This window comes from Ursus arctos, unplaced genomic scaffold (assembly GCF_023065955.2).
Source record: "Ursus arctos isolate Adak ecotype North America unplaced genomic scaffold, UrsArc2.0 scaffold_1, whole genome shotgun sequence".
In the NCBI taxonomy this organism is placed as follows: Eukaryota; Metazoa; Chordata; class Mammalia; order Carnivora; family Ursidae; genus Ursus; species Ursus arctos.
This window is the reverse complement of record NW_026622763.1, coordinates 91,540,298-91,551,815: the sequence shown is the minus strand read 5'-3', so window position 1 is coordinate 91,551,815 and position 11,518 is coordinate 91,540,298. Positions and strand designations below refer to the sequence as shown.

The 11,518-nt window shown below is 54.7% G+C and overlaps 1 protein-coding gene across 6 annotated transcripts; it reads right to left on the bottom strand.

Moving 5' to 3' along the window:
* Positions 1-259: 259 nt before the first annotated feature.
* On the bottom strand, positions 260-8,137 carry DNAJB2 (DnaJ heat shock protein family (Hsp40) member B2). Of its 6 annotated transcripts, none has more exons than XM_044381134.3 (10): positions 7,625-7,796; positions 7,258-7,358; positions 6,496-6,605; positions 5,103-5,156; positions 4,808-4,930; positions 4,016-4,108; positions 3,681-3,783; positions 3,420-3,490; positions 2,354-2,560; positions 260-1,223 (listed from the first exon to the last, which is right to left on the bottom strand). In XM_044381134.3, exons 2-10 carry the CDS (start codon positions 7,320-7,322, stop codon positions 1,213-1,215), a joined length of 837 nt encoding a protein of 278 aa, XP_044237069.1. In that variant the 5' UTR covers positions 7,323-7,358; positions 7,625-7,796; the 3' UTR covers positions 260-1,212. The 6 variants fall into 6 exon arrangements, with proteins under 6 accessions (XP_044237069.1, XP_057160991.1, XP_044237067.1 ...); XM_057305008.1 differs by lacking the exon at positions 7,625-7,796 and adding an exon at positions 1,433-1,461; XM_044381132.3 differs by lacking the exon at positions 7,625-7,796 and adding an exon at positions 8,070-8,137 and having other exon boundaries at positions 260-2,560.
* Positions 8,138-11,518: the final 3,381 nt, after the last annotated feature.

Here is an 11,518-nt window from a genome sequence, read left to right as displayed (position 1 = left end):
CCTGCTAAGGGGAGCAGCAGCTGCCTGGGGAAGGCCAGTTGCAGGGCCACAAGAGGTGAGGGCAGAGGAATGCAAGCATTTCTCGGGACTCAACAATGTACTTGGAGAGGGCAGCCTGGTCAAAGGGGGGACTTCTGCTGTCATCTGAGGTGGCTTTGTGATCTCTGGGTATTTGGGGGGGCTACGTCACCCACTGGTCCCATTGGGTCCCCTTTGGGGCCACCCTGGAAAGAAAGAACAAGGGAACGCAGCACACCACCAAGCTCTCAAAACAGCTTTATTTATTGACTTCCAGTGTTTCTCTCTCGGTCTGAGCTCAGCCCAGCTGGCTTTGATAGGTCTCTGAGATGCAATGTCACAGGGCTAGCAACACCCTGGCTCCACCACTCCCCTTCCTGGCCACGGGGCTCCCCAGGCAGGGAGGAGGAGAGGTAGCTCAAATGTGGTGTTGGAGAAAAAGAATGGGCAGCAGGGTCAGAGGCCAAAGCCATACAAGCAGCAACATGCCCGGAGCACCCATTACACACCAATCCCGGCCACACGCGTGGGTGCGTGTTCTCTCACACACACATACACACACACACTCTGTCTCACTGGTGGCCTCCCCTTCCAAGCTCTCCGCCCGCCCATGCCCATCAATCAGCCTTCTGGGGCCACACCCTGCTTGTCCATCCCATCCAGGCCCGTTCCTTGGATCCCAGGACTGCCCACAGGAAAAAAGCCTCTCCCAGATGCCGCAGGGCTTTGATTTGTACACTGTAAGCCCGGCACAAGCAAGAGGTGTCAGGGGAACCGAAGCTTGGTCCACGACCCCTTCATCCACATTCTTGCCACCCCTGCCAGAGTCAAATCAGACGACAAGATCTCCCCTTCTCATAGGGAGTGACAAGCCGACCTAGGCTGGAACTACATGTCCCAAGATGCACAGCTCCACAACCACGCACCGCTTCCCCTAGCATGATCAATCAGAAATGAGGCAGGGTGTGTTGCATTCTGGGACTTGTAGTCCCCAAGAGACAGCACCAAACACCCAGGGAAGAGTTCACAGGCTAAGACTACGGATGCCTCCCACCCGGAGCCCACCCACCACCCAGGCCCAGCTCTACACTCAGCATGGGTTTGGGAGAGGAATGGAGGGTCCCCTCCCAGCGCACAGGGGAGGGCGCTGTCCTGTTGGAACTGTGTGGCGGCTCTGGATCCGGGACATCGAGCTCAGAACACATCTGAGGAGAGAGCGGGGGCGGGGTGACAGGAGACTGGGTCAGCGGCAAGCCATGGAGGATGGAGCCGAGCATGCAGACCTGGGCTAGCCCTGTGGCCTCTCCCTGAGCCCTGATGCATGGTGAAATAGGACGGGGTACAGTCCCCTCCTAGGCCTCCCTCCTGGGGCACCCTGGCCTTATCCCACCTCTCCAGGGATAGCCGGCCTCACCTCTGCCTAGTCCCGAGGCCTGGGGCAGGCTGAGGCAGCAAGAGGAAGGGAGGAGGAGTGGGTTCCGGTTCCGAATCTGGATGAGAGGCTCCCGCCCCACCCAGCTAGCCTCCCCAGAAGACCTTATGGCCCTACCGGCCACAGCATCTTCCTGGGCACACTGAGGCTTTCTTGGGGAAGGAAGAAGGGAGTCCTAGCCAGATGGCAGTGAAAGCAAGCGATGCGGACCGCGGGGAAGTGCAGAGAGAAGAGAGCGAGGGAGCAGCAGCAGCAGAAGGGAAGCAACAGAGACGTCAGAGCTCAGCGCTGCACAGAAACCAGGGTGGGATATCCGCAGCTGGACAAGGAGCACGGAGACTCCCTGCTGCAGCTGCCGACTCCGGCTCAGAGAACCCCAGGCCAAGTCCTCTTTCCTTGACGTCATCAGCAACACAGGTGGCAAAAGACCTGGGCACAAAAGGCCCGACCCAAACCACTAATGCCCCTTAGAAACTCCCCATCTAGTAGGAGTAAGTGCATCCTAGCTCCTGGGAGGCCCTCCCACTGCCCGGAGGCTCCCCACCCTGGGCTTCGCCAGGGACCTATCAGCTGTGGGCTGAGCAGAGCAAATCCCGAGTCCACACTGGAGTGCGAGTGGACATGGGAGGGAAACCTGTTGGGGGAGCACTGAGTTGGAGAAGGGCTCCTGCAACTCAGGCCCTGCCCCTCTGCTCCCAACAGTGAGCAGGACCCCCGGTCGCCCTGAATCAGGGTGGTTTGGGCCTGGTGATCAGAGGATGAGGCAGCGAGAGGCCTTCTCCTCTGGGGATGGGCTGGGTTTGGCCGCATCCCCCCTTGCAGCCTCAGGGGTCCCCCCCACGCCGGGATCTTGGTCCTGGGCCTTGGGCCGCCCCTGCCGTCGACGCTGCGCCCCCCGCCCACCTGCTGGTTTCTTCCCAGCCGCCTCCATCTCTGACAGGCTGTAGGCCATGGCGAGCTGCAGGTCCTCATCATCCTCGGAGAGATCGCTGTCAGAGGGGCGGGAGGCAGGAGTCTGCCGGACCTGCGTGCCCCCGGACCTGGAGGTGACAGACTGTTGCTGCTCTCGACGGCTCAGCTCCAAGCCCAGCGCCAGGTCATCTGGGACACCTGTAGGAGTCACGGCTGCCATGAAGCCCTCTGACCCAGGCCAGGGGAATCCTGCCACGCTGCCTCATGCGGCGGCAACTCTGACCGCTTACAGCCCCTCCTTGGGAACTGGCACGCATGCATTCTGGCATCTAGCATGGTGGTCACACACGTGGGCAGGTACCCAGCTCCAGCAGGTATGAGCTGTCTCCTTGGGCAAGTCACTCAACCTCCCTAAGCCTCCCTTTCCTCATCTATAAAATAGAAACGGTGGGAGCGCCTACATTGTCAAATTGTTCCAATGACTAAAGAAGACAGCCCAGGAAGTGCACTTGGGGTGCAATGCCCCCAGACCCGACAGGCATGGAAGGGGTGCCACGCTGACCATCCCAGGCAGGGTGACGCTGTGGGAAGGGTTCCGCCCCAGGAATCCTTTGTCCTGAGTGTCACTCCTGGCTTTACCCCTTCCTAAGCAGGACAAAGCCTTGGGCCTGGGGCTCCTTGGGAGTTAGGGCTATTTAACTATGCTGCGGTTCAGTCTCCTCACAGGAAAAATAGGGCGAATACCAAAGCCCTGCCTTCCCCCTGCCTGCTTCCACACAGAGCTCAATGTTCCATGCACTGCTTCCAAAACAGTCCATGCTCTGCAAACACCGGGCACCCACTAAGGACGACGGGGCTTAGCTGGCCCTCTGAGACTCCTCAGTTCCCTGCCCTGGCCCCTTCCCGCGGAGCCCCATCTCTGATTCTGCCAGCGGGGCCTAGGGCCGCCATTCCTTCCCTGCCCCAAAGGAGTTCAGAGAGGAGCAGTCTGGAGGGGGCCTTGGGGCTTGGGGCTGGGGCTTCCTGCCGGGGACTGGGTGGCAGAGCCACTCCTCACCATTGATTGTCACTGACTTCAGCTGTCCGTCTTCTTCCACTTCCACCCGTTCCTGCCCATTCTCCATGATTCTGTGGGGGACAGCACGGTTCACTCAGCGAGCACGCGCAAATCCTGCAGGTGGCTGTCCACGCTCTGGGATGCCGCAGCCAACAGGGCAGACTCTGCCCACAAGGAGCTGACCTTCTAGTTGTATGCTGCTTCCCCTCCCTCCCCCCCTCCACACCCCTGCACCCAGGATGATCCCAAAGGAGCCCTCACCTGCGTGTTGTGATGCGGCGTCCTTGGACAAAGGTGGTGGACGTAGAAACAGAGCGAAAAGCACCAGCCCCAGGACTGAAGGAGAAAGATGAGGAGGAGAAATCTGGCATGGAGACAAGGGAAGAGGTGGAGAGGTTGTCAGAGGGAGGACAGAGCCGGCATGCCGCAGTCACGACGGGGGGCCAGGAACCTCTGTGGGGTCTCCCGGCCGAGCTCCCTAAAGGCAGGGCTCCAGATACTCAGGAGAGAAGGCTTGGAAAAGGAACGAGCCTGGACTGGGGGGGGGGGGGTTCCAGGACCCAGAGCTTGCAAAAACGTGAAGGGACAGCACATACCAGAGTGCCCAGGGAAGGAGGAAGAGAAGGTGAAGAAGGGGCCCGAGTGTCGGGAACCCCGGCTCTGAAGCTCTGAGAAGGGGCCCAGGTCATCTGCAACAAGCAAGCAGTTAACAGTCATCTGGCAAAGAGAACTGTCCCCCAAAAATGTGTGAACCCTACCTTTCAGCCTAGAAATATGACCTGCTAAGCATTTCTGCTTTTTTTTTCTTTTCTGAGTGTGGACTTATTTACAAATTAAATTTCTTTTTAGTATTAGATATGAAAAAGATCCCTGGTAAATTCTATCCACAGTAGATAATGGAGGAGGGAGGGGAAAGAGGAAGGGAGGACGGCTAGCTCCTTCAGCACAGGCAGGTAAACCAGGTGGCCCGACTCTCCCGTTTGCCGGGTCACTCTAAGCAAGTTATCTGGAAGTACCTTTGTGTTCTCATCTGTAAGTGGGGAGAAAATTATCCACCTCACGGTTCACAGTCATCACTGCAAACATGCTATCTGTCATGTGTGATGTCACTGTGATTGTCACACGGCGCTCTGAGTCTTGCTTTCACGGCTGCTATTGTGCAGGCCTAACAATGTACCATTGTTGCCCTCGTTTCATAAGGCGAGTCTCTGTGGGTTCAGGCCTGTGTCAGGTTCTGTCCCCGCTGTCCCTGGACCCACCCCCACAAAATCTTCTGTCTGCGGAATTCTGCTGCCCTCTCAGCCTCCTGCCTCAGGGGCTCCCGGCTGATGGGAGGGCAGGCCTGGAGCGGGAGTCAAACCAGTCAGAGGTCTCCTGAGCCCACTCACCAAAGAGCTCCGCAAAAGGGTCTCCACTCCCGAAGAACTCCCGGAAGACCTCCTCGGGGCTGCGGAAGGTGAAGGTGAAGCCAGGCCCACCGCCACCAGGTTCCGCCCGGGACGGGCCAGTTCCTGGAGGAGAGGCAGGATGAAGAGGGGGCCTAGGGCATGCATCTTGCCCTGAGCCAGGGGACCCCACAGAAGGCATCGCCAGGAGCCTCGCGAGAGCTTCTGCAGCACTAAGCTGCCCTCCCCCACGCCTCCGTGACCCACTTCCATCCCTGGGCCCCGCTGCTCCACCTACCTGCCCCAGTCAGCCCTTCCCGGCCATAACGGTCGTAGATCTCCCGCTTATGCTCTGGAAAAAGAGATCCAATCATTTCTCCCTCCCTCTGGGATGACGGCCTCCCCTTCCAGGCTAGGACCCTCAGAGGATCGTCCAGGGACTGAGGCTAGGGGGGCAGCAGGGTGCACAGGGGACACAGGCTACAGGTTTTAGCAGTGCCAGCTCTTCGCAGTGTGGCTCCCTCTTATCTGTAGAATGGGCACAATTAACAGCACCAACCCCAAAGGGTCATTGCAAGGATGAACTAAGACAGTCCACGTAAACTGCTTAGCAGAGTGCGTGAGAACACAGTAAGTGTTCAACAAATATCACCTAATTATTACTATGCTATTAATCAGGGCTTAGCCTAAATGTCACCTCCTCGGAGAGGCCTTCTGTGACCACTGTAACAAAAAGGGTGCCCGTTATTCCCCATCGACATCACCGTGCTACTTCCCTGCAGAATACTCTTGTCTATGTATTTCCTTGGTTAATGTCGGGCTTCCCAGGCCAAAATGTAATAAACCCGTGATGACCAGGACAGTGTCTGCTTGTCCTTTGTCATTCCCCAGCACCCAGCAAGGGCCCAGCATCATAAAGACTCAATGATTATGTTTTGAATGAATGAATAAATAAATGACAGACCTGGAGGGGCGCCTGGGTGGCTCAGTCGGTTAAGTGTCCGACTTGATTTCAGCTCAGGTCATGATCTCAGGGTCATGAGACTGAGCCCAGCATAGGGCTCCACGCTCAGCGCGGAGTCTGCTTGAGATTCTTTCCCCCTCCTTCTCCCTCCCCCACTGTCCCCCCCCACCCCCTCGCACTCTCGCTTTCCCTCTAAAATAAATAAATAAATAAATTCTTTAAAAAAAAAAAAACCCGCAACAGACCTGGATTCCTATTCTAGCTCTATGTGACCTTGAGCAAATTACTTCACCTCTCTCAGCTTCAGTTTCCCTGCCTATAAAGTGGGGATGATAAATCCTGCCTCACAGGATGGCTGTGAGGACTCTTGGGGATTACACCCACCAATGCTTGGCACAGAGAAGGCTCAGCACACATAGGTTACCTGCCCTGCTTCCATCCCCTTGTCAAGACCCATGCTGCAACTACCATACCAGATCCCGGGGAGCAGACACTGAGCACAGGGGATCAGGGAAAGAATAAAAGGGTGCTTTGCATATAGTAGGTGCCCACTTGAATTGAAGCAAAACAAAGTCGCAGAGTCCCCTGTGGGAGGAGGCACTTAAATGCCAGGCTGGAAATAGGCAGGGAGGAGACGGGAGGTGGCAGCATGGCTTTGGGAAGGAGTAGGATGGGGCATGAAATGGGGGCAATAGGTGCTGCCCTGCCCTGCCCCCCTGGCCCTTACTGTCTGACAGCACTTCATATGCCTCGGCCACCTCCTTGAACTTCCTCTCAGCAAATTCTTTATTATCCGGGTTCTTGTCTGGGTGCCACTGAAGAGCCTTCCGCCGATACCTGCAGGAAGTGGGTCCAGAGGGGCAGGTCAAAGGACAAAAGCAAGCACCTCTCACCATGAAACAGAACGACCCACTTGCCCATTAGCCTGCCATTGTCCCTTCCCCACTCACATCTCTGTCCACCCCAGCTGCTGGGGGGCTGCCTCTGCTGCCCTGTTTTAATGGCGTCCCTATGTCTCCCCTCTGCAGCCGTGATAGGACTACCTGTAGTAGCAGATGATAACGTAAGCAGGAGAAAGCCCCAGGCCTTAGCCCTCCCTGCAGCTCACTGGGGCTGCACAAGTTGGAAATATGTGTGGCCGTGGAGTGTACGGGTCACTGGCCCCTCCTGGTCACAGGGCCTGGACATTTTTGCAGGCATCCTGAGAGAGCCCACACCTAGGGGCTGAGGCTTGGGGCAGGAGTGAAGGGAAGGGGGGGGTCCACTGGAGAAGGACCCACAGAGCAGCTCCCAGCAGAACTTCTTCACACTAACGACTTTCTCCCACTCTTCCAGGGGTCTTCTTCCTTCCTGTAGAGGGAGCCCCCCAATCCTTTCCAAGGACCTAGTTCCCTGGCGAGGCCTCTGAGGGACCCCATGCTGGTGGTGGTGGTGGTGGTGGGGAACTGGGGGGGTGAGAGGCTTTCTGATGCGCGGCGGAGGCACTTACGCCTTCTTGATGTCATCAGCGGACGCACTTCGCGGCACGTCTAGGATGTCGTAGTAGGATGCCATGGCAACTCGGCAGGAGTCAGATGGGCCTCCGTGGGGCTGCAGGAGAGGAGGGGGAGTCAGGCAGCAAGAACCCAAGGTCCCTCCCTGGGGCTGGAGACCCCCCGGGGGAGCGGGAGGCGCTCCCAGAGGGCAGCTGCGCCCACTGGGCTCTGCTTGGGGCCGGTGACGAGGCTCCCTCCGGCAGCCTTATCGGCCCCCCGCAGGCCGGTGCCGCGGGCTATCTCTGCGCCCAGGCCCGGGGAGCCCTATCGCAGCCCCCTGACTCCAGGGCCTCCCAGCCTGCCCGGGCCCCCCGCCCGCACCTCCTCCGTTGGGAGTCCCTGGCCTCCTGCAGCGCCCCGCCCCTGCCCCCCGCCGGAACCGTCTGGCACCGGCCGCCCGGCTCGCGGCTGCTGCGTAGGACGCGCCCGGCCCAGCTGTGCGCGCAAGCATGCGTCAGCGGCACGGAAACTACTAGAGACCCAGAGGAGGCCGGCTCGGCCTGTCACCCAGGGGGCGGGGGTTGGGGGACTGCTGCAGGGGCTGCCGGGAGATGGGGGCGGAGCCGGCTATTTTGGGCTTGCACCCGGGCAACGTCATCCCCACACGGGACCTGGGAGACTGCGGCCCGCTCTGTCCCGGCGTGACGCACCCGCGGACCAGCGAGCCCTCTCCCGCCCCTGGTCCCTCTGCCCCTTTCCTATAAACGGGCTCGATGATCGATGGCTACTCACTCCGGAAAAAAAATCCCCCATCTCAAGAACTCACAGACTCCCCACTCTGGGCCTAAATCCTCCCCCTTCAGAGCTCTGCTCCCGCCCCAGGTCCTGAAAAGAGGCTGCCCCAACCTCCCTGAGGAGGTCAGACCTGCCTGTCAGCGTCTCGTGACACCATCACACTCGTCTGAGCTACCAATCAGCCCTTACTTGTTTGATTCTTTGATGGACATTCACCTCCCCCATTAGAATGTACATTCCACGGGACAGAGATGGTGTCTTTTTTTGCAGTAGAGTATTTAAGGCAGTTGTGGGGTTCAAAAACAGCCTTTGGATGATTAAATAATGAACAGACTGGGACCTCTTGCTGACAGTTTTGACGCATTTGGAGAAGGTGGGGTTAAAGGGTAATAGGAAAACAAGAAAAAGAAAAGGAAATTCCCCAGATTCAAGGTTTTTTGGTTTTGTGCCCCCCACCCCCCACCCCAGAGTGATCCTAGATAAACCTCGTCTACCTCAAAATTTTTCCTGGGTTCAGCCCTCATGGGAGAGTTAGAGAACTTTCCAGAATTGGCTCCTGCTTGATATCATCCAGGCTAATCCACAAGTATTAATTGAACATCTACACAGTGAAGCCAGGATGTAAAATGAAGACTATGACCCCAGCCCCGTGCTTCACAGAGCTCCAATATGATAAGATTCCAGCCCAACAGTATAGCCCACTGGGAAATCCCAAGGTTTTAAAAACAGACAGACCTAGGTTCGTCTGTTGCAACCTCGCACTATCATGTGACTTGGCAAAACCTCTGAGGACTCAGTTTTTCCTACCTAAATACAGGTAATGCCTAGGGCTGTTTGAAAGTCAAATGAGGTGTGGTACATAGTACATCTGGGTCTTAGTACATACCTCGCTGGCATCATGATTGGCCCAAGCAGTCATGCTTATGTGAGTCCAGAAGGGTGTTTTCGGATGGGTGACCCAGAAATGCTTCACTCAAGAGAAGGGCTTGAGCCAGGCACGAGGGAAGAAGGTGGTGCGCATTTGTCCACTTTCCCTGGCTGCCCACAGTCTGAACCTTCTGACTACCTTTGGGGAATTCCCAATGTGTAGGCCTTGATGGGAGGCAGGCCACCCCCTGTCACAAAGCCCTGACACGTGCTCTCCCAGACTTCTCGCCCCTAAGGGTACACAGCCATCTGCTCTGCCAATTGAAAACTCCAACTGGGACTTTGAATGTGGAGCAAGTCGCAGAGAAGCGGGGGCAGTTGATTGTACATTGTGACAGCGGAGCCAGCAGCGGCCTCTAGTGTCTGAAGGAGGAAATGTCGGTCTCAGTGCCTGGTTGGGAAGAAGCCTCATTGCAGGCCCCTGTTCTATAGAGCACTGGGGTCTTTTAGGCAGGCTGTCCTGTGCCCTGACTTTGACTATGGTGTTGGATGCTCAGCTTCCTTTGGTGCCTACCTGTTTGCGAAGTCTCATCTGGCAGCCCTCGTATTAATTCTGTGTGCTACCCAGTGTCTCTCCAATACGTGTGTATGCGGGAAGGGGTGTGTGTGTCTTTTATCTTTGTTTCAATTTGCCAGAGCTAATTTCTGCCATGTACAACAGAAGTCCTGACTGGCCCTAGTATAAGAGGAAGGAATAGGTTAGGTCACTCCCAAATCTCTTTCTTCTTACTTCTCTTATCTCAACAAACATTTCTCTAGTACCTATGGTGTATGTGATATTATATTAAGAATTGGGAATGCAAAGGGGTTTAAGTCCCAGTCCTCGTACTCAAGGCAATAAAAATCTAGTTGGGACATTGACAAATAACAGCCGAGGGAAATTATATCGAGCACATGTAGCAAACAATGGGTTAATTTCCTTTGTTCACAAGAAAAGACAAACAATGCAGTTTTTTAAACGGGCAAAAGGCACAGACAAGACAGTTCACAGAAGAGAAAATGCTGACTTTTAAACATATGAAAAGATGCTCCATCTTATTCATAACGAGAATTATAAAGGAAAGCTGCAATAAAATACTTTGTTTCACTTATCAGGTGATTGACAAAGATAAAAAAGTTTTATACATTGTGTGGGCAAGACTGTGGGCACAGGCATGCTGGTACATTGGTAGTGGGAGAGCAATATGGTGCATATCCAAGTTAAAGGTGCACAGCCTTTGACCCAGCAATTCCGATTCTAAGAGTTTATGGTTGCACATGTGAGCAAAGAAGTATGTACAAGGGTTCCAGAATGTGTTTCCAAAGCAAAGAATTGGAAACAACCTACATACTCCCTAATAGCAGACTGGTTAAATAAGCAAGGGCACATTATCCAATGGAATTGTACATTGTTACCAAAAAGAATGAGGCATATCTCTACGGACTGATAAGGACCATCTTCCGGATTTCTTGTTAAATGAAAAAACGAGGGTAAAACGAAGTGTATCTAAGTGTGTGTACAGCAGTCCCCCTTATCCACGGTTTCAGTTACCCGAGGTCAACCACAGTCTGGAAGCAGATGACCCTCCCTCTGATGTATCATCAGAAAGTCAACAGTAGCCAAACACTACATCACAATACCTACGTCATTCATCTCCCTTTATCTCATCCCTAGGTTTTTTAGCATCTCACCTCATCACAAGAAAGAGAGGAGTACCGCACGAGACATTTTGAGAGAGATCACATTCGCATAACTTTTGTTACGGTATATTATTAGACTCTTTCATTTATTGTTATTGTTAATCTCTTACTGTGCCTAATTTACAAAGTAAATTTAGCATAGGGATGCCTGTATAGCAAAAGACATAGTATATATGGAGTCCGGTACTATCCATGGTTTCAGGCATCCATGGGGGTCTTGAACATACCCCCATGCATCAAGGGGGACTACTATATACACATTAATATATCTGTAGATGTTTCTGGAAAGAAACACGAACAAAAAAGTTAATAGTGAAGGCTGTCAAGAGCGGAACAAAGGAAGGAGACTTATTTTCGCTTACAGACTTATTTTTGCTGTTTGGAAATCTTTTCTGTACCTTTTCAATTTGGAAGCATATTCACATAATAACTGTTTGACTATATACAGAATTTTTAAAAATCTAGTTGGAGAAATAGGATATTGGCAAGAAGCAGAGTCCCACCATACAAGGCAGTCCATGCCAAGTGCTGAAATAGTGGTAGAGACAGACAGGAGGTGCTGGGAGAATCTCAGAGCAGGGAGCTTCCCAGGGCTGGATGGTTCTGGGTGACTGTGACCTAAGCTGGAAGGAATGGCAACACTGAGACAAGCAGGGGGAGGTGGCATTCCAGAAGGAGGGAAGGGTGAGAACCCAGCTTTGGGAGCAGGCATGTTCTTGACACACCAGAGATGAAGGAATAAACGTGTTGGGTGGAATCCAAGCTGGGAATCTGTCTCTTGTGTCTGCCTGCAGGAGGTAATTGTACCCTGGGATAAAAGCATTCCCTGCATTGAGGGAGTCCCCAGCAGCCAGGCTGGGTGGCACTCCTGGC

Bases quoted from the DNA above. Each gene is read 5' to 3' on its own strand.
- DNAJB2 (XM_044381132.3), bottom strand. From the start codon at position 7,322: ATGGCATCCTACTACGACATCCTAGACGTGCCGCGAAGTGCGTCCGCT. The intron at 5,157-6,495 runs GTAAGGGCCAGG...CTCTTTTTCCAG, and splicing joins ATATGAAGTGCTGTCAGACA to AGCATAAGCGGGAGATCTAC. The intron at 4,931-5,102 runs GTAGGTGGAGCA...CCTCTCCTCCAG, and splicing joins GGAAGGGCTGACTGGGGCAG to GAACTGGCCCGTCCCGGGCG.